The sequence below is a fragment of the Topomyia yanbarensis genome, chromosome 1 (genome assembly GCF_030247195.1).
Source record: "Topomyia yanbarensis strain Yona2022 chromosome 1, ASM3024719v1, whole genome shotgun sequence".
Taxonomy (NCBI): Eukaryota; Metazoa; Arthropoda; class Insecta; order Diptera; family Culicidae; genus Topomyia; species Topomyia yanbarensis.
In genome coordinates this window covers 70,300,960-70,324,751 of record NC_080670.1, presented here as the reverse complement: position 1 = coordinate 70,324,751, position 23,792 = coordinate 70,300,960, and the positions used below count along the sequence as shown (strand labels likewise).

Below are 23,792 nucleotides of genomic sequence, written 5' to 3'. Positions count from 1 at the left end.
CCTCTCAAACTTTAACCTACCTCAAAATAGCTTATATATGGGTTATTCCGCGCAGTGACCTAAAAAACAAAACTTGGAATCGACCTTCATGGATTGGAACCAGTTTTGAAGAAATTGTTCATTTAGAGCCAATATATAATAACCTAAATTGTTGTGTCGTTTAAACAGCCCCTCAGTCCATGGGAACACTCTTAACCGTTATATGTCCGACGCGGTACTCGGATACCTTTTTAGGTTACAAATAATGAAATTCCTATGTTTTATCCGTAGCTGGAAATTGAAACTTTGTGACATCTTAGAACTTCACTAAGTCAAGCCTTTGGGATAATAATGTTTTTAATGTAGTAAGAAGGGAGTGAGGAGCGGCTCCTGAATTTTTTACTACGTCACAGGCCGACGTGGATACCCGGGTACCCCCAAAACTGAAATGCCAATAACTAAGGTAATTTCCAACCGATTTTGATGCTTTTTGGTGTTTTGGATTCAATAACTCATCCATTTTTGGACTTGGTAAAAATGAATCGGGTTATTTCAACCGGTTCCCGGGAATTCGGATTTCCGGAAGCATGTTCCAGTGCTTGGATACTATTTGTGAATTTCAATGAAATACTAGCAATATGGGTATCAAAATTCTTGGCATAGCATCAATAGGCTGTATCTCGTGGTATTGGAACCATTTGGTGATTTCACCCCGGAACGGACATTCCGGAGCAGGTTCCCGTAGGGCCGTGAATGGCCATTCCATTCCAATTCCATTTTTCAAACTACCATAGGGTCCCGTAACAATAAATAATAGACTTCCGAGACTATTTGAAGAGTTTTGATACTCATTTTGTTAGGGCATTATTTAAATTTACAAATCATACCCTAGTATTGGAACATTACTCCGGAAAATCCGGATTACCAAGCACCAGATCCATTCATCCGGTCCAATGTTACAGAATCCAAAAGTGGACGATTTCCTGAATCTAATGCATCTAAAAGTGTCAAAATCGGTTAAAGGAAGCCATAGTTATGAGCATTTTAATTTGTGGGTACCCTCGTTGGCCTGTTATAGGTGTTTTTTGTTGGACACATAACGGTTAATTTTAATAAATTGTTTAAAAAAATGTTTTTCTTCGGATTATATCTCTGGTACTGTTTGCACTAGAATCAATCAGCGAGATATTTTTTTTATGATTTGTCTAGGGATTCCAAAAAAATGAAAAATTTTTAATGCCAATATTGCCAAATATGCTACTTTTTAATTTTTCACTAAAAGTACATTTTTCTCGTAATACATCGGTTACTGTAGGCCACATAAAACGTAATTATACCTACATTGCTCGGTCGGTTTCTGGCTATCTCTTGGGATAATGATGACATGCTTCTCAGGATTCTGTTTGGATACTTTTCAAGATTCTGGTCGAAGTATTCTTAGCATCCCAATAGAATCTATTTCAGAACTTCGATTCAATATTTATCCGTATTTCTACGGTTTTTCTCTGAATTTTGATGCAGGATTCTAGAGAAAAGCTTCTTAAATGTCGAGTGGAGTCTTTCTCAAGATAGAATTCCACTGAAGGTTATGCTTTATTGCAGATACTGATAGAATCATGGTCCTATTATCAATGGAATCCGGTGTAATGTTCTGATGAATATCCTGCTTTGAGTTCCAGTGGACTTTGACACAAACAATATTGCTCTTCTCCCATTATCCCCTTCAATAAGTGATTCGTGCTCAGAATTCCAATAGCATCATTAACCCGTTCGTGCCCTTCTGGTTGATGAACAACCATGTTTCTATATGACTATAACTTTTGGTTTACACAACGTCAAGTAAGGCTAATAACTGCGACTAAGATCTTTCATTTGAGCACTAAAAGTTTTAAATATTAGCATTAGAACAGAAGTTATTACAATTAATCTGATTGGGTTCCGCTGAAGCAGTGCTGCCAGGGATAGTATCTGTTAATGGCGAAAATGAAATTTTGGAATATTTTCTTAGCCTGGGAATATTATTGAAAACTGCTAAAACTTTCTAATTTAGATTGCCCTCAATTACCTTTTTCATGCAATTGGACTAAATCGGAAGGTAAATATTGAGTAGCTGCAAAAGAAGCACATATCTTTCTTAAACCAGGTTTTTCGTGTTTCTTGACCATAACAGTGTTAAGGAAAAATGGTTTTGGGACCCCATACGCGGTAGAAAAAGTTGGTTAAGAAATGGTTAACGAGATTCTGAAAAGAGACCCGGCCGTCACTGGAGGTGATTTCAATTCTTGAGTAGCCCAATCAAAGATGGATGATAGGCTATGTAAAGAGGGCGCCAGCAGTACTACTCGCTGAGGCGCCCGGGAACCTGGTAGTCCTTCGCTAGTGACAAGTATGAGTGGGACAGTTTGCGAAGACTACACGCGTAGTTATTACCTGACAATCCAGTATTGGTCAACTAAATGATGCTACAAGGACAAGGACAAGGATCTCTTTGTGGGTGCGCAACACGCACTCTTCCAATTAGAATGACTAGACATGTTAGCTGTAATATGTGACACTCCACGTAAATTAAACTGAAGCCAAGAAACAGACGACCCCTAGTTTACTTACTAACTTTATTTTTTCTGGTATTCGAGTAATCGAAACAGTTACCTCGGAAAATCTAAGCCCTGGGTAATCGAGTTTGAATTGTATTGCAAAGACACACCTTATTAAAAATTTTATCTTAGAATTTTTGTACAAATAGCTATAAACAACTGATACATATCGTTAACTCGTTACCAATATGAAAAATAAATGAAAACCAACTGAAAATACAAATCACACCCTGAAGGTCTGAAAAATCGACTAGGGCCAAAATAGGTACTTTTACATTAACCATAATAGGAAAATTTGCCCTGGTCATTTTATATCCAATTCCTCCACGAATGAAGCTTAAATTCATGAAATAACGCAAAAAAAGTTTGATTCGATTATCCGGGTGATTCGATTATCCGGGGTGAGATTTTTTTCAAATCCCCGGATAATCGAGTCCGACCTGTACGAGAAATTGCGAAAGTCAAATCAAATCAAAGGTAAAGCGAAAAAAATGCCATTTAAAATAGAACGACAATCCACTTATGCTTCGTGATAAAACATTTAAGTTCTTCATTCAAAAAAAAATATTGTGTATATTTGAAGTACATATCATAAATAGCGTTTATTCAAGTTTTATTGGCGATCTGAGAACTAGAACTGAAATTGCAGCTTTTGATAACACGCTACCTTAACGCGATTATTTCGATATCGACTTTTTCAGAAAATGAACTCATAGTGAGAAACATCTTTTGAATACCGTTGGATTCGTAATAGACAGTGATTGAACATAGGATTTCGATTTGTACCATTATTACTAATCTTAACTCTAAAACATAAATTAGCAACCTCTCAATACCTAAAAAATCGTCCCCATTATTGAACCATTGCTTGCGCAACCCTTGATTAAGTCACCAATGAATGCTTAGGGTAATTTGGGGAGAGATGCAGCACATTTCTAAAAATCGATCCTGTACCAAAGTAAGCCATTAAATATTTGACGAAATCATTTTTATCAATTGCGACAAGTTTCTAAAATACTGTGAAATGGTTTTTGTCATGGAAAAAAAATTCATCAAATTTCCATGAATATTTAAAAAAAGGTCATTGCGAGAGATGCCGCATGTGCGGGTGATCAGGTATCTTCAGCTGAGTGATCAGGTGTCTTCAGCTGAGTTTCATGAAGTTTTATTACACCTATAAATCGGCTAGCACCTTAATTTTTCTTAAGGGGGTTGGCAGTACCCAGAAACATTTTTTTATTCAACATTTTAAAAATATTTTTCTTTTGCAACCTTGTGTAACGGTTAAGTTAGAGTAACTTAATTAAGGGTGCTATTTACTTATATGTTTGTACGAGCTATACATATCTATGTGTTGATAGGGGTTCTTTAAAAGCAGTTTTTGGTTGTTTCTCCTAACAATAAATTTGTATGACGTAAAAAAGATTCATTTAAAAGATTCATTTTGAAAAAGAATTAATTCGTTAAAATTTTCGTTTCTATCCCCACGTTGGCATCACTACAAATCAATGCGTTCACGAATATTAGTCTCTGAAACTTTAAAGAATAAACCGAAGTAACTAATACTTAGATACACATTGCCGTTCAAATATATAGAAAAATAGATTCATAATCCTATATGTCACTGTGTTAGGTCCGTTAGTTTGTGGATATACCTTATTAAGAACCTATACCTAACGCAAATGTTCATTTAATGACATTCCGATGTGAAAAAAAATATTTTTTAGCTATGGATCCTTCGCCATCATGTGTGGCATCTCACCCGCAATTTTGATGCGACATCTCTCCCAATTGTATGGGAGAGATGTCGCACGACGACATTTTCCTCTGAAATTGTGGATGACCGTGCTTATGATCAGAATGCCTTCTAAAAGGTTCCAACTATTTAACCGATACATGATTTACCAAAAAAAAATCGAACAATTTAAAAAACCCAATTTTAATGTGGTACCTACTGAAAAACTTTCGGCACTCCGTGATGCAACTTGACGCACATAATCATTAATAAAATTTTCATGAGTTAATAATAAGGATTATTTTACATCTCCAGTGTTGTAATTCTTCGAAAGACAAACTCACAATATCATATTACCCTATAAAAGTGACCCCATATACGAAATATAGAAAGTGCGGCATCTCTCCTGACGCGGCATCTCTCCCGAAACTACCCTAAAACTAACATTTGTTTTTGCTCCATATTCTTCAGTTGAGTTGAGCCTTATATATATATATATATATATATATATATATATATATATATATATATATATATATATATATATATATATATATATATATATATATATATATATATATATATATATATATATATATATATATATATATATATATATATATATATATATATATATATATATATATATATATATATATATATATATATATATATATATATATATATATATATATATATATATATATATATATATCCTGAGTGCACTGAAAACTTTAATTGCGTTTTGAAACCACATTTTTGCGGTGGCCGGAAATATAACTCGAATAAATTATTTTTGTCGTTCTGAAATTGCCACAGTGTATTCGAAAATGCTTTCTCCTGCAGCATACGCAGAGTTTTATTTTTTTTATTGCACATTTTTCTTAAATAAACCATTTTGTGCCAATTTTTAAGACATTTTCAGCATTTTTCTATTAAAAAGTGTACCATTTTGTGACAAATCGAAATATCGAAAAAAATCCTATTTATAGAAATCGAATCGAAAATTACTTTTGTTTTTGCCTCAAGGTCAAAAATTACGGGAGATAGATGTTCGGCTGTCTGCTCTTTCCCCCCTCGCCTGCGGGAAAATGCTGTGCAGCTGCCATCTTGTGTTGAAATAATTGACACTTTTATTTTCGATGCATGTAAGAAAATAATATATATCTCATGTTACGTGCTCTCGATACATCTTTACATTGCGTAAAATAAAATTTCCGAAAAATATACCCTAAAAAATAATGCTCATGTAGATAGTATTCGAAGAAGTTTCTTGTGGAAGAGTTTATTTCCACTTGGAGTCATTTATTTTGCTTCTATTTCTCCTAGATATGTTTTAAATCAATCCGAGGGCCATAAATTAGAAAATTAGCTGTCGGAAGGTTCTGGCAAACTGAAAGTTTGCACACTGATAAGCGATCAAGGTACATACAGAAAACTTGAAATTGTTCGGTGGTTATTTCTAGTGGTGGTAAATAGAAAAATGAAATACAACATATGTCGTGATATCATCCTTTTCTGTTCTATCGAAATTAAATTTGGCTTGTATATTTAATCGGATCATGTTATATTATCATATTGAGCATTAATATCATGCTATAACTTTTGAAGCACACAAGCTAGACACTTAGTGTCATCAGCAAAATTTTTCGCAAGAGAGAGTGCTATAAGCTTGCAGAAGATCATCTCAATATAATCATTTAAAAGAAAATATATTAATAAAAATAACTCACTTATAGAGGGATTAATCTGTGAAAACACAATAGCAAAAGAAAGATCATATTAAATCTGATGAAATCTTCAAAGATGCCAGATGCTATTAATAATTGTTTGTATATTTTTGGTCTCATTTCTAAATATTGGAAAATGTAATGATCCGTCGTCAAAATTTAGTGTTGAATATCTCATTTGAAAATAGTCCGATTATAACAAACTATAACTCGTTCGGAAGCTATTCGAAAAAGCTGTCCGAAAATATATGAAGTGTTAAAGATAGTTAAAAAACACGTACGAAAATCCATATCTTGGAAACTAGATATCCGAATCAAAAGCAATTTGGTAGCGTTCTGTCTGAGTGTTAGACCTTTGTTTGAAATTGGTTTGGATAAGGTTGGTTCAACCATTGCTGAGAAAAACGACTGAGAGTTTGTCCGTTACATACACATACAGACATTGTACCAAATCGAGTTGAGGCTATTGGTATACAGAAATACCTCACTATACACAGCAAAAAAATATGAAAATTAACTTAAGCGTATTTCATGATATCGCAGAAAAACTATTCGTGTAATTATGTTTCACGAATATATATCATGCACATGCACATAAAATGACCCCTGAAAATCGTGCAAATCCTATGTTCCTATGGAAATTTACATAATTCTGCTCGAGACCTGCACACCATTCATTCAATTTGCAGGTAAAATATCTTAATTTTACACGATTTTATACGAAACTGTGTTGAGCAGAGAGAAAAACTAACTGCGTCATACACATACATGCACGAGCCGCAACTCAATGCGGTTGGATCGTCCACGCTCAAGCGAAGTTTATGTACGCCACTTTGCAGTCACGTTGTTATGTGTCGCTTTAGCCTAGTCCATAAGGGGGTGTCTCTGGTGAGTCAATGGTTGTCGGTTCAAGTCTTGGTAGTATTTTTTAACGGATTTTTTTTGATGTCGGTATCGACACGAATACATACGTCTGTTATTTATAGTACGATTTGTGGCCAATGTAAAATTAATCACTCGCATAATTTTACACTATTAGTCGTGTTCCCTTTATGTGCAGTATATTTAGCATAATTTTACATGATTTTTTTATCTGTGTATCACTGTCAGTTTGCAGGCTTTTACACACTGAGCCAAAAAAATCACTTACAATTTAAGTGAAAAGGCACGTAAATATTAAAAATGACGTATCACATTAGATGCATGTGTAGCAATTAATATTCTTACTTACATTGATGAATTTCAAATAAGATACAAATGATTTCCAAGTATACAATACATATATTCCATCTGCTTGTCACATACTTAAAGTTTTATATGAAGAGAACGTAAGTATTACGTGAATATACAATGTGAAAAAGTAAACAGATTCAACATGGCTGCAAATATTAACAGCTGCAGGCGAATGGATTACGATCGGAAATCCTGTAGCATTTACTGAAGGTATTTAAACGTAAATTCCAACTATTCTGTGCATAGAGAACCATGCAATTTAAACGAAATATAATTTCAGATTGCGGAATTGGGGAAAAAACTACAAGAATTTTTGGAATCAGTGGAAACTGTGGAAAAGCACACTGAGTTTTTTCAACACAATTGATGCATGGCGGAAACAATATGAATTAATTCTATTTCGGAATACTATTCATTATAAATGGATCAAGTAAATATATTATGCAATCAATTTAATTTAATGAATCTTTTTTCTCCGTCCTCTAATCTTCCTAAACACACAAGAAAAGCATTTGGATTATATTTTAAATGCTGCTTAGAATCACATGAAATTCACATAAAAATTATAGGGATTTGATCTAGAAGGTATGTGACATTCCGATGGAAAGTAACTGAATTTCACATAAAATGTACATGTAGTCGACACTGGTTTTAATCAGATTTAGAACAAAAAGTATTATGGAAAATATTTATATGCTTTTGCATATAATAAGTAAGTGATAATTTTTTTGAGTGCAACATAAAAATTACTACACGTACCTTCAATCATTTACTATAATATATGCAAAATAGTATCACAAAAAACTCTAACAATGATGAAATAAATAATTGCGAATATACTCTATTTTTTGAAACCCAAGTAGATATAACCCCTTAAGCGTATTCCAATCTCTATAAACCGAGTTATCAACGAAATTATGTGACATCCTGACTATCGTTTCATCCAATCATATGGATAAGGGCGCGTCTACTCTACATAGTATTTTGAACTGTGCCAATGTTGCCGGTATTCGCCGGCCACACAAGGAGATTCGCTTACAACCCAAACTTTTCGCACTGATAATTCGAAAGCTTTACGGATATTATAAATTGGGATATTATCATGTAATAACATCGGGAACCATTTAATAAACTCTGCATGCCAAGTGGAATGATTCATATCCTGCTTTCACCAGTATTCTGTTGGGGTTCCTTTAGAAGGACAAACATTAAGTAGACAATATTATCGGATTTTTACGGATCCGAAACGTCATCTTATCTTTGGAAGTGGCCAGTGAAGTCTCATTTCTTGTTTGAGGAATAGGTAGGGTGAGTGCTCCTATAGTTGAGGTACAGTTGCAGTAGTGGCATATGCGCCTAAATAAGGTACCACCAAATATTTTATCATTGGTTCGTCACACTAACGTGATTAGACAATAAAACTGTTATCCTTGAAATTTGCTCAAAATACTATTGAAAAAATTATTTTCTATGAATTTTGAGCTCCCTTTCACCTATAGTTGATCTAATGTACCTATAGCTGCAAGCCCCAATGGGATTTGCAACAATAGGAACTGAAATTTGTGATTGCACCACTATTGAAACATGTGATTTTATAGTGGTACAAGCGGTTTTGAATGCATAAATTGGTTAATAAACAATCTTTATATTCTTTCTATGGAATAGGGATTGAAAGCTTTCGTTTAACGCATTAACATCGCCCATAGATCTAATCATCGATTTTTTAACAAAAGTTTTTTTTTAAGTCTACGACAATTGGTACAGCAACCCTACTATACTTTTAACCATTGTCTAAGCACTATATGTATTCTGTTATCTTACCCTCAAATTTGATCCTTTCTAATGGCGGGCCAGTCTGAGTAAACGCGTCATGAAATTCAGTTTCTGAAACGAAAAATTTATTTGTAGAAAAAAATCTCCATATGCATACAAAGAATATATCTAATCAAACTGTTCCACAGTGGAATAAAATTTTATTAAGGATTTAATTAACTTACTTCTGGACCTATCAACATAACCGCCAATGAAAGGCTTAATTATGGCTTGATTTTCGATTTCAACCACAAGGTCACGGCTCACAGATCCCTCAGTACTATCATCAGCAGGTACGCGAACCGTAATTATATCCGGCAAATTGAATGTGCTGAAATTAAGCATTTAAGGAGTGAGAAACGGAATCGGAAAAGCAAATAAACCGATTTTAAAAGTAGAAACTTACTTGTAGTACACTTGTGGTTCGAGTTTCATATTTTCTTCGTCTGCATTTTCGGTCAGATCCAGCTCCACATCGACTATACCGTACTCGTTATCGCAGATGTTGTATAAAGGTTGCTGGTCATTCAATGGATTCATACTGTTTAATTGCCTCAAAACTAAAAATTTTGGTTGTATTTGAAACTTTTTTGAAATATCTTTTTTCACTTCGTCGACAGTATAAATGTTTGGATACGCATGGGTTACTATTTGTGATTTAAGTATGTGAAATTTCACGGTGACGTCTCTGAGCAGCAGTGCGTCCTCATCGTCTATGCAGTCATTTTCGACGGACCGTGTCACCGTTGGATGTTTGGATTTGTTGGACATTTTTTGATAGTTTGTGGCAATATTGATTAGTTATACTGATTTCGACTATTTGCCTGTTCACTCGAGTGTTCTTAAGGAGAATGAATCTGAGGCCACAAAAATTCAATTCAGTATTGATTATCGCATTTGGAAGCTATGTTTGAGCTACATAGCAACGGCGGTGCGGGCGATAAACTGGTGAATTCTTACTGTAACAGGTGTTCTGTTATATTCAGTTTTTTTTCAGACACCGAAAGTTTTTGGGATCTAAATTCTGATAGATTATGCAATGGCGGTGCGAGGTTTTAAGACGTATGGTGCTACATTTACAGTTTCTTCTATTGAAAACCGAACAAAGAGTTCGATTATTTTCCCCTTTTCCATAAATTAATTTAATTCAATACTTCACTAAAGTTGGGGGAGATGGTGAAAATGAGCAAAGCGAAACATTGTGCGCATGCACTCAACAAACTATTAATATGGGAAACAATATTTTTGCATATGTAATTTACTTAATGTATGTATTTGTTTTATTATTGTTATTATTTATAAAGGATTCAAATGTCAAGTGTTATTCGACTTTCTCGGAAATAATATGCATTTCAAACCAATACAATTCATGGAGAAAACGAAAACTATTGCGGGTGTCTGCCCTGGGCGCACTGCTCGCATATAAAAAATTATCTCAAATTGCCTTCTAAGAACGGTTGGTTTCAAAGACGTCCAATGAAGGACATTCGTTGGACCAATTTGGACATCGTCCAAATAACCGTTCAACGAACGTCCATCGTTGGACCCGTGTCGAACGATTTTGAAACAATTTTTTGGACGTCTCAGTGGGTGAGTTCTTTTGATTCAATTTTGGGGAATAGTCTCTGCCAATGGCGTTTGATGAGAACACTGTACGGACGCGTCTATTCGCGGTAAACGTGATTGGGTGAATGACGTACGAGGTTTATATATTTTCGCTCGTCGATCTGTATGCATCGTACATACTCACACGCGCACACTGGCCTCTCGTTATTCCGATCTCGGGTAATAGTTCTCGTGCATCAGAATATTGCTCTCGGCCGCTCTATCGCGATTCTTCCATGCACGATGCACACATACCCTTGCAGATAGGACGATGAGACGGCGACAGGCTCTGCGGTATAGAAGCAACGAGATGCTTACATGCACACATCAGCCAATTGCTATCCCGATTCGAGTATCGAGCGTCTTTTAATGTTTATTTACCGCTCTTTCTCTCAGTATGGTTTCGCTTTCGTGCATGCATAAACATGTAGGTAGAAAAGTGAACGAAGAATAAAATGTTCGCTTCGTACATCTTCAACATATGTGTTCGTTCGTTTATTCATTCGGATCATAGTTGTATATTTTTAGGAGAATGCGATATCAGAGGCCAACCAATAATACATGCAAGGTCTGTATGCACCAGGAGTGAAATAAAATAAAATGATACCAACATTTTACGCTTTCCGGTATGACTCATTTATCTAGGCCTTATTCTCCACATTCTTCCCCTTCTCTACTCCTAGCAAAAACTACGCTTTCGAATTTATCATCGAATCGTTTGGGTTCTTAATGTTGTTTATATAGAGTAATAACCATTAAACCAGCCATATATGTGCTTGTTCTCTTGCATTATCATAATTATCTGACGATACCATGTTTATGGAGCGTGCAACGTACTCCATGAGATGACTACCTTCATTCAGAAGGTTATTCGTTGAACTAAATGCTCGATTTTGCTTTCAGTTTGAACTAACTTTCTCTCGAAGAGCTTTCAAACAATTGTTTTCAACGCAGGCCTTTTCAATTTTCGTCGTTTTTTTGTATTCACCAATAACATCCGTTTGGTCGTCTCTTCATCGGAAATCAGTTTGATTTTATAAACACTTTGTTGCATCATCCTTGTGTTACATAACTTCAAATTTGAAAGCCTACTTTTTGATACCGACCTATCAATTTATCTAGGTCCGTCGAAATATGCATTTTACAACTCATGTGTCCAAAACGTTTCTTTTTTTGTTTTGTTATTCCGTCCTTCTGTTTGAAAACAGCCCTTTCATATAAAATTTCAGTAGTTAATACTTCGAGATTCTACGAAACACTCAGTTGGAGCTGATGAAACTGCAATTCTTAAACACCAGTATTGAAAGGATATCATCTCAGTCATAACACTGGGTACAAGACACTTATTTATCGATAACTCACATAGTAATTATTCACAATTCATGACGAATTAGATAAGCTAGCTGTATAATGAAAACAACTTATCCTAACTGATAACTATAAGATCATCCCGATTCATCGAAATCGACGGCTTCTAAATTTACTAAATATTCGTTGATCTCAATAGCTTTTGAATCTTACTTTCGGCACACTAGTCTCTCAACGCACCTACTTGAATAACATACAATGAATACAATGAATAACGTACTAGTCATTGCATCGTGAGATTGAGCCATCTTTTCTTCGGCCCTGTGTAAGTAAAACATTAAAATATGAAAAATATTCCACAACTTTCGATATAGTTGAACTGTCCCTTCATAAAAATACTAGCAACTACTTATTTAAAAAAGATTAAGCGCCTTTCTGTCGTTAATACGCTAATTTATCTAAACACAGCAATACTGCCAACTTACGTGATCGTCATATTTTTCCACCCCCTTTCTCAAAAAAAGTTCAAGAGCAACGCAGAGCTACCTATGCATCAGTAAATATCAATTTCTACTTCACATTGCTTAGCTGCTTTTCCGCCAGCAAGCACTTTATTTTATTTCAAATCATCTTTTTTTTTAATTTCTACTTCGCTCTTCCGTCGAGGAGAATACACACATTGCTTTACTGCCATGCCGTCAGCAAGCATCTTCCTTTTTTTAATTTCTACCTCGCCCTTCCGTCGAGGAGAATTCACACATTGCTTCACTGCCCTTCCGTCAGTAAGCATCTTTTCTTTTTTTTTAATTTCTACCTCGCCCTTCCGTAGAGGAGAATTCGCTTTGCCCTTCCGTCATTAAGCATATTCTTTTTTTTTTTTTAATTTCTACCTCGCCCTTCCGTCGAGGAGAATTCACACATTGCTTTACTGCCCTTCCGTCAGCAAGCATCTTCCTTTTTTTTAATTTCTACCTCGCCCTTCCGTCGAGGAGAATTCACACATTGCTTCACTGCCCTTCCGTCAGTAAGCATCTTTTCTTTTTTTAATTTCTACCTCGCCCTTCCGTCGAGGAGAATTCGCTTCGCCCTTCCGTCATTCAGCATATTCTTTTTTTTTTTTTTTAAATTCTACCTCGCCCTTCCGTCGAGGAGAATTCTTAAATTGCTTTACTGCCCTTCAGTCAGCAAGCATTTTCTTTTTATTTGCATAACTTCTCTCTCCCCCTAATCGAGAGGAATTTCGTACACTTACCACAAAAATGCACCATAATGTGATATATTTTCTCATTGTGATATATTTACAAAAGCACTGAACTTAATTCTTTCGGAAATGATTCTTTTCTTACCTAATTGGAGCATTTGCTGCGCCATTGTCGTGAATCGATGAGAACACTGTACGGACGCGTCTATTCGCGGTAAACGTGATTGGGTGAATGACGTACGAGGTTTATATATTTTCGCTCGTCGATCTGTATGCATCGTACATACTCACACGCGCACACTGGCCTCTCGTTATTCCGATCTCGGGTAATAGTTCTCGTGCATCAGAATATTGCTCTCGGCCGCTCTATCGCGATTCTTCCATGCACGATGCACACATACCCTTGCAGATAGGACGATGAGACGGCGACAGGCTCTGCGGTATAGAAGCAACGAGATGCTTACATGCACACATCAGCCAATTGCTATCCCGATTCGAGTATCGAGCGTCTTTTAATGTTTATTTACCGCTCTTTCTCTCAGTATGGTTTCGCTTTCGTGCATGCATAAACATGTAGGTAGAAAAGTGAACGAAGAATAAAATGTTCGCTTCGTACATCTTCAACATATGTGTTCGTTCGTTTATTCATTCGGATCATAGTTGTATATTTTTAGGAGAATGCGATATCAGAGGCCAACCAATAATACATGCAAGGTCTGTATTCACCAGGAGTGAAATAAAATAAAATGATACCAACATTTTACGCTTTCCGGTATGACTCATTTATCTAGGCCTTATTCTCCACAGCGTTGTTTATGTTTAAAGGTTCACCCAAAGTGAAGCCAATTCTACCTATCAGATACAGTCAGATGGCTACTAGAAATGGTCGGGTTCGGGTTTTTGCGTTGCGTTGCGTTGCGTTGTGACGATGATTTTGGCGGATTGCACACTGACTTCATCATGTTTGACTGCTGATTATCTAATAAGAGTTGCTTAGGAAGTGGTAAGTAGGAATTCATACCAATCCGACCCATATTAAAACCTCAACAGCATGATAGCCATCATTGCCGGCCGCCCCCATCTCCATCATTCACGGGGAAGGATAAAGGATAAGGTAGACGGGAAGTGTTGATGCTCCACCTACTTAACGGAAGGACGACGATTCATCAGACTCTTCCATAGGTGTCGCGGAGTTGGTGGTTTGGAAGGGTATCAGGTCTAGGATTCGCTCCAAGCAAACGATGCGACCTGTAAAGCATGTTTTATTAGGTAGTTGTTTAGTTAGTCTTCGAGTGCACGATCACTCGAAAAAGAGATGATCTTGTTTAGTTTTTGGTTATTTTTAAACTCTGGGCAGCCGGCTACCGAGAGTATACTATGTTCCCTAAACAAAAGCAATTTGAACTCCACACGGCCGACCGTGGGAGTATTGCCTAGAAAAGCTAATCTTATCCGCGTAATGGGCCGGATCACTATTTATTGCAACAGTATTTGGACAGAATTCGCTACTTCTTCTCTACGATATATTTATTGGCTTGAAAACTACCGAGTGATAACACATTATACAGGCAAAAATAGTGAGAGATGTTATAAATCAAGGAAAGTATTTCTTATTTTCCATATCGGATTGTTTGTGGAATACAAGTATACGAGCGATAATACCGAACACTGAAGGGAAATATAAAGGATTGTTAACCTGATGCACGGGCTTGTTAGCAATAACGGAGCTTTAAATTAGGTTCATAAAAACAGACGCGGCGAATTTTCAATACGTATTGACCCGTGTTCATAGATACTAGTCAGATTAGTCGTATTGGGGCTAATTTCCGATCAACTATTCATTTTTACGGCAATGTTTTCTCGACTAGATCTGTTCGCACCCTCTCATTCTGTTCGCACCCTCTCATTCTGCGGTCTAAGGACCAAATGTCATCAATAGACTTAGACTCGCGTGGAGGCATGAGATAGGAAACTTGTAAGAATTTTGCTATCCCACCGTTTGACTACCAGAATGGATGGGAGAACAGTAATACTTGCAAATACCGACTACCATAAGAGCGGTGCAAATTTGAACGAGTGACGTAGAGTACTGCACTGAAAAAAGGACCAGGAGTGCGATTTTACGAAGTTTTAGCTTCCGATGGCCCTACATTTTCTGACAAAGTGAAGTTCTTGAATGTTGAGATTTTTATTACTGTTTAGAAAAGCAAAAGTATCATAAAGCTAGTGTCAGGCCTTCATGAGACCTCAAGGAGTCACTTTTGGAGGTATTCGTAAATGTAGATTTGTCGGTAGACGGTTCCAAATATAATAGAAAAATACCTAATTTAACACAACTACAGATCACTTGCAACATAAAAAGCTTTTTGTGAAATTCGACAGCTCCATCTTAGGCCAATTCAATAAATTTCCTACATGAAAGTTTCCATTTTTTAAAAACGGTTTTTAAACCAAAGCTTTGGAAGTTAAACCTTGGCGTGGAAGTGCCGGTATATTAATATATTCTGTTACTTAGTGTAGAATTAGATTTCGTCATTTACGGCTAATATACAACCGCCAGAAGAAACTTAAAACGTTGGTACACAATCAAGAAAGGCGAATCAGAAAAGGTGAGTATATGTCAGTGATTCACTAAATACAGACTGGAAAGAGGGTAATATGGAAAACCTTAAGGTTCGTCCAGATTAAGTCTTCGGTACGGAGCAAAACGTCGGCCTAGGAACTCCTAGCATGTTGTTAGTCGCCTCTTACGACATGGGAGCAGTTCCCAGAGGTTCTATTCTTGGTTGAAATAGTGCAAAAAGATTTCAGCCCGCCGGACACCACACGGCTTGCTACTAGAAATGGTCGGGTTCGGGTTTTTGGACCCGAAACTCGGACCCGACCCGAACCCGACGGCTTTCGGATTTTGTAAATTTAAACTTCTCGAGTTCGGGTCGGGTTCCGTGTTTACAAATTTGAATTTCTCGGATTCGGACCGTGTCCGGGTTTTCGAAATTTTAAACTTTCGGGTTTGGGTCGGGTTCGGGTTTTCGAATTTGTAATTTTCGGACTCGGGTTGGGTTCGGGTTTTGAACAGATTACACCCAACCATTTCTTGACGCTGTTTACGTCTATACACAACACACTCTCTCTTTTCGTAGTATTAACTTGATTTACTGTATTTTACTTCGTGATATGAATGGATGACACATATAACCAAATTAAATTTAACCTTTAAATCGCTAGACTTCGTTAATTTTCTGATGCTCAGCTACTGTATTTTTTAACCTTCCGAAAGACGCGCTAGTGCACTGAGGGCACGCTGCTCTGAACATCTAGCGAAATCGTCTTAGCGCACCAGCGGTTGCTTGTTCAGTGGGCCATTTGCGCGACTTCCGGAGGGTTAATCATGTATAAAATTTCTTCTCTTCAAATTCGCAAACTGCCCGAATAATTTTATTTTTTAAGCGAGTACTCATGAGAAAGCATTTAACAATAAGTGTGTCCCGTCTAAAATCTCTATGCAATATATTTTTATGATAATCATCAATAAACCAAGTCAAAGTAAATTTGTCGGAAAATATATTGGTTCAAGCAAGTAGAAATCTACGGGAAGTAGAGATCAACGATGGCACTCATAAGGTAATGGTATACTAGCGCCACTATCAATTCAGTGATACATATATGAAACATGCACTTTCTGTCAGATCGTACCTGGGTTAGGCCGTTGCATGCTCCGGATTCCTTCGTGAAAATACATGAATTTACACTATTTTAATGAATTTATCGTAAAAATATTGTGTGTTCTGTTCAAGCCATGAGCGGATTTGTAGAAGTTTGGAGTCCTTCCGAGAACTCCATTGGAGATGTCGAAGTATCTCTACTGGCGCGCATACCGTACTAGCTAATGATGTGACATCAAGAACGCGTCGACACCCTTCGACACAAGTTTAAGTTCAACCGTACCAATCAGTAACGTGGGTGGCGTCGTGTAAACTGTCGAATACGATTTGCCAATTGACATTTCCTTATTTAATACATATAATAAATTATACAATAATTCGTTTTGCCATAGGCAGATATAACTGGACACGTATGGTGCTACTTCAGGTTCGAGTGATTCTATAATGATTTTGGATGATTCTTTTGGATGAGCCTTGGATCCAGCTCGGGTGCCTAAATTTAAAAATCTTCGGGTTTCTCGAATTATAAATTTTCTGGTTTTACAAAATTTTCATTTCCGGGTTCGGGTTCTGCAATTTTAAAATGTTCGGGCTCTGGTCGGGTTCGGGTTTTTCAAATTTTCATATTTCGTGCTCGAGTCGGGTTCGGGTTTTTCAATTTTCAAGCTCTCGACTTCGGGTTCGAAAAAATTGAAACCCGACCATCTCTAATGGCTACCTATCGTGCAAAGTAAACAAACATTCTTCTTTTAGAGAACATGCAAGAAAAGTATTAGTGTTGATGAAAATAATATTATTACGAATTATTTCAATTGACTAAACAAGAAATTTTATATATTTTTATTTATTTGTTTATTTATTTCGTCAATCGATGTAGGCAGGTATAGTTACAGGAATAGTTAATTTTTTTTCTTAATTACTACGTAATTTTATTATTATTAAAGAAAATTCAACTTGTACAGAATCATTTTCTTATGCGTTAGAGTTTCATTTTTGTATAAAATATTGTGTTAGATTTAGTTTGGACATTGTAAAATCAATTGATTCGCCATAGTGGTTATAAGTAGCCATCATTAGATTTATAGAGCCATATTTTGTATAGTTTGTACGATATGGAGTTAAAGAAAATATACTTCGATTTCGTAGCTGTCGAGAAGGTGCATAAACATTCAATTTGGATAAAATTTCAGCTGAAGCAATACAATGTGAGACGATATTATTAATGAACGACAGCATTGCAAATTCACGACGTGTCTTCAATGTTTGTATATTGATAAGCATGCAGCACACTTCATACGACGGCAGAGGAAATGCTGTCCAGCCTAGTTTACGAAGGGCAAATATGAATTGTTTTTGTACAGATTCTATTCGTTCTTCATGTGTGCTTGAAAAAGGATACCAAATGATGCTGCAATATTCCAATGTCGACCTAACATAAGCAATATATAATGATTTGATTGTATACGGATCCATAAAACGATAACTAAAGCGTTTTATAAAACTGAGCACGTTGTTAGCTTTGTGAATAATTGTGTAATAATGATCAATAAAATTTAACTTGGTATCTAATATAACGCCTAAATCCCTAATTCTTTCACATTTTGCTACAGTCTGATTTCCTAACGTAATCACAACATTCGGTGTTTGTCGTTTTCGACTAAAGGTGATTGAATTTTATTTTTTCACGTTTAGATGTAGGTGGCTTTTTTGACACCACATGTGGAAAACTAGAATTTCGTTTTGGAATGTATTAATATCAAGTAAAGTTTCATGTCATCTGCATAGATTAGTACTTTCAGTTTTTTAGATTGAAGGAAATATTGTTCACATAGAAAATAAACAATAGAATGATCTAAATCTAAATCTAAATGAAAGCCTTGCGGAAGTCCTGAGGTGACTTCAATAGAATAGATTGCTTTCCTTTGAATTTGATCATCTGCTGGAGGTTGGATAAATATGATTCTAATCACGTAAGCAGCTCAGGCTCGATTCTCATCTTTTTAATTTATAAAGTAACATTGGGATATCGATTCGATCAAATGCTTTACAAGTCTATGTAAAGTACTTCCACATAGTTTCCATTGTCCATTGCAATCATTGAATAGTTAATAAATTATAGCAAGTTTGTTGATGTCGAACGACTTTTGAAGAGGTCATGCTGGAGGTTGGTAATTCTGTTTTTGATTAGATGAAATATTTTTTCGTTAATGATTGATTCAAAAAGTTTTGGAATGATGGAGATTATTGCTATTCCACGATAATTGCGAACGTCAGATTTTCCCCAAATTTATATATTGGTACTAAGGAAGAGCTCTTCCATGTTTTGGGGGAACTCTCCAGATTGTAAAGACATATTAAAACGCCAGTACTATGGAGTAGAAAATAATGGTGGAATTCAATCAGGGCCAGCACCTTTTGATGAATCCAAATGCTTTAGAGCATTGAAAATGTCCTCCGCTATGACATGACTGACACCAATATCCATAGGAAGTTCTGGAAGAAAAGCAAAATAATCGCGATAGCGGTCTTGTTCAGAAAAAGTTGTATAAATTTCTTGGAAGAATGTTGCAAATTGGTTTCTGCCGAGCAGTTTATTACATTTTTTTGTAACAATGCGCAATAAACTACACAAAGATTATTACAAATAAAGTGCTGTAAGCCACTAAATAGTAAGTTTTAAATTCACTCCATATGAATTTATTGGGTAACAAATAAGTAGGTATCATTTTAGGCAGTGTTGCGCATTTCTTTGTACGGGACTCTATAATACACATACTCTAGTCTTTGCCTACAATTAGCCGTTTAGGTAGTTGATTGCATGTTTTTGGTTTTATTTCTAGATATTGTAAAACGGTAATAATCCTTCGTCCGTATTTAATGTTAAATATTTCTTTTGTTAATACCAGATACAAATATGTTAATACGGAATGCTCCGATGATTTTTCGAGGACACGTTTTAAGCTACCCTGTACCTGGAAAGTTACAGTGTCAAAGTGACAGTGTACTTTGATGAATTAATACTAAAACTGGTGTCACTGAGAACCAAAAAACAACTTTCCATAGATACTGTTTATTATGCTGGAATTTTTGAGGACGCCAAGGCGAAATATACCCATTTCTTCCATTTTTTTTAAAATAATGCTTTTAATATTATTTTAAGGCACTGAAACCTGAAAAAAAATTCGTGCCAGCACTATGTTTTTCAACCTGTAGCGAGAGTTTCTAGGATATTCTGTATTGATTCATTGGCGTTTTCCAAAGGTTCTATTTCCTGGTGATGGAAAAAATCATTTGTATTTCACGGTGTGTCTAAAACCATTATTAACCAAAAATGATCATAAATTTGGCATACGGCATTCGAAAGATACAGTATCCAATCATCTTCTCAGTGAATTTCAAAATAATCCATCGAGAGATATTGCGATTTGAAGTTTTATGACACGGTTCATAAGGCTACCAGCAAACAGCCACGGGTTTGGTCCTATCTTTATGAACCAAAACATATTTCTCGACAAACATGGCAAATGGTCCTATGTGCAAATGAGAGCCTCTCTTTGTTTACTTTCTCTTTCGATTATTACGGCGGTATCACAAAACTTTTCAATATTGTTTCAGGATATGTCGAAAAATTTTGATTTCGACTAGAATATTATGCTAAGAGTTAAGGAACAAACGTATAAGCGGCCGAGTTATTAGCGAAAGAGAAAGTAAACAAAGAGAAACTGTCATTTGCACTTAGGACCATTTTACATGTTTGGCTAGATTTGTCTACTTATTTGGTACTTGGAATTCGAAAGATATAGTAATCAAGTGTATCCCCTGCAAGTTTGAAAATATTTCTTTGGCGGAATCGAAAGTTATAACGATTTGAATGCGATATGAGGTCATATATGGTTTTTCTAGCAGATTTCAAGCATGAAACCATGTTTGTTCATCGACTATTTAGATCGTTTATACGTATCGCTGCTTTTAATAGGAAAACCTTACCATTTAATTACACAACTATACTGTACAAAAGGTGTTATTTATATGCTGCGCTGAAAAAATATGAAAAAAGAATTGAAGGGAGGACCACCGTCAGAAACTAAAACATCTGGTAACCCGAGTCTAGCAATAAATTACCCTATTTTCTTCAACACTTTTCCAAATTATGTGCCCTTTCTTATCCATTCAATTTTAATCCATCTAGAGAAATTATCAAGCATTGATAAAAATGTACTTTGAGAAAATGAAAGAAATCTACGTGTACTCTGCTAAACAGTCTCGTAGTAGGCGTCCAACTAGACGTTACTTTTATCTTTGGAATAACTAACATACTATTGCAAACCTCACATTTGGATATAAAGTTTTCTATATCAGCATACGCTTGTCATAATGTAGCACAACAGTGACGAAATGGTATCTCCTCCGTTATAGTTTATTTTGGAATTAACGGTCGCATAAAGGATTACATATTTCAAAAGTGGAGCGACCCGCCAAAAGGCTCCAACCACGACTGGATCCGGTGGGTGCTCAACAACTCAACTTACAGTTCATAAGAAGGAACACCAACCAACACTTACTCTCCTTCACATTTCGGGAGAAATAACCATTTAATCAAAAAGTTTGAAAATCATTTGCAATATGGTTCGGTCAACGATAGAATAACCGTATCGAATATAAGCATTATCGTTTTTCCATACTCGACAATACAAACAACGGGTTGCTACGAACGGTCACCATACCAGAATATAGTTTTATTTTGTTACACGTCAACTTCTGAAGGAAGCTACTTTGACACTAATAGCGGTAAGCTTGAATCTAGTTGGTACCGCCACGCGGTACTATCTTTGATTTTAGGCCTGAGTTTAGTCCGGCCTAAGACGTTAGTACCTGTCATTGCAGAAATGGCTGCATCCTGAAGCCAAACGAAAACAGTGTAAAAGGCCGCTATGTTCCTCTTGCATACATCTCATTAATTTGAATCGACTTTTTGACCTTCATGTACAATATTATGCCCCATGTTGCACACAAACCGTATGAGGGCAAGTAAGCAAGTTTTATCCCGTACGAAAAACAGGAGTAATCGAATTTTAAATGCAATCTTTTTAATATTCTTTATCGTCCTATATCTAGCAGGTGCTACACGCTCATTTCAAAACGCCACATCGAAGAGATATATTGCAGGTTAGCAGAAGACGAATCATATTGAAACACACTGTCGAACGAAATTTTATAATCGGATTCAGAGATGAAAATTGTTTTCATTTGTTAGTTTACCTATGGATATCAAAATAAGTGCCGTTTAATTTGCTCACAACTTTTTAGTTATTTTAACAAGAGGAAAAGAAAAGAATACACAATCACAGTTTATTTATATTTTTACTGCTTTCGAAATAGTTCAAAACTAAGATTGAATAAAAAATTGTAAATGAAGACATGCCATATAGCCGAAGTAACACTTTTAAATATTCTCGTTTTGATCGTTATTTAAATGTTATCGGAGCTTGCTTGTATTGTTTCGCAATTTATAATTTTCTAGCATATCTTGAACAATTTGCATTTCCGCTGCAGTACAAATTTTCGTTTAATGATAGAACAGATATGCACAGAAGACCTCTTCACATTTTGAAAAAGTTTTGAAATATACATGGGTCAGCTCGGATTTTTTTTCTTCGTGTGAATTTAAGAAGTTTCGCCAAACATGACATAATTTGGACATGATTTAAAGGTGTCTCCAATCAAAAATCGTGTTTTTGCTATGTTTCCATAGTAAGATCACTTACACTCTGATTTAATAGGCTCTACAAGCCCACATATCACCCAATGTTGTTCCTTAGACATATCTTAACATGTTTTAACAGGTGAACATAGCTCTAATCGCAATAGAAAATTTGTTAACTGGATTTTTATATGGAAAAGTATATCAAAAGCAAGAAAAATTAGTAGTATTTTATGTGTAAGGTACTATCGGCAAAAAATTGGATACTTGTTTTTTTTCGATACAAAGATTGTTTGTCTTTTCAGTTCGGCGCCATATCGAAAACTTGTTTTGCGGTATACACCATAACTCAAAAACTACTGAACCAAACGTTGAGCCATTTGCACAGTTGTTTTTTACAGCATTTCACAAGTAATTAGGGGGCTTTTTTGGACGATTTTCGATTTTTTCGTAGCACTTTTAAACCAAAGTCCGATTTTTGCTAAAACAACGATTAACATGTTATTGTAAAATAATAGTATTTAGCTCTTTGCAAAGCTCTTGTAGTTGCCTGGGCAATGATGTGAAAAAGAAAAACTGTGCAAAAATTCAGAACGATTGGTCCAAGAAATTTTGAGTAATATTATTTACACCGCATTTCGTGGAGGTGCCACCTTAAGATTCACTGTCTGCATCCAGTATCAGGTTCAATTTGTTAATTTATAATTGTCAATTCATTATCAGACTATAGGAAGAAACTAATTGTAATTTTTATTAATTAAAATTACTAGACTTTTGGTATTTCAGGCTTGATTGGGTAATCGTGCTGATAATCTGAATTACTTTATTTTCAGCAAAGTAGGTCTGCCAAATTCTATATGCATGGTTAGTAGAGTAGTTGGGTAGGATGGTATAATAAGCCCCACCAGGCTAAAATGTCAGATTTCCATTGCAAGGACGACATAATTATCTGAAGCAAATAAGCAATTTTTATGGAATTTTTCATGTGTTGCAGAACAGCATCTGATACAGACTTTTCAAAAGATGTAAGCTTCCACTCTTTTTCTATAAGCATTAGTTTTAGTCAATTATGGATCTTAAATAATAAATTGTTGCGGTTACACCACTGTAGAATTTAAAGGAATCGATTTTCTATTTATTAGTCTAAAATGTGCTTTAGGATGTAAAAATGACATCCCAAAACATAGAGAACGAAAACAATTAAAAAATATACAAATTTTCAATTTGGC

At 35.6% G+C, this 23,792-nt stretch overlaps 1 protein-coding gene across 1 annotated transcript in view; it reads right to left on the bottom strand.

Annotated features, from left to right (window-relative positions):
- LOC131677884 (IQ and ubiquitin-like domain-containing protein) overlaps positions 1-9,934 on the bottom strand; it is a 78,509-nt gene extending 68,575 nt beyond the window's left edge. Inside the window, exons 1-3 of the mRNA XM_058957972.1 lie at positions 9,490-9,934; positions 9,269-9,414; positions 9,093-9,155 (exon numbers count right to left, since the gene is read on the bottom strand). Of these exons, the coding sequence (XP_058813955.1) occupies positions 9,093-9,155; positions 9,269-9,414; positions 9,490-9,854 (574 nt within the window). The 5' untranslated portion in view covers positions 9,855-9,934. The remainder of the gene's footprint in view (positions 1-9,092; positions 9,156-9,268; positions 9,415-9,489) is intronic.
- Between the last annotated feature and the right edge of the window lie 13,858 nt (positions 9,935-23,792).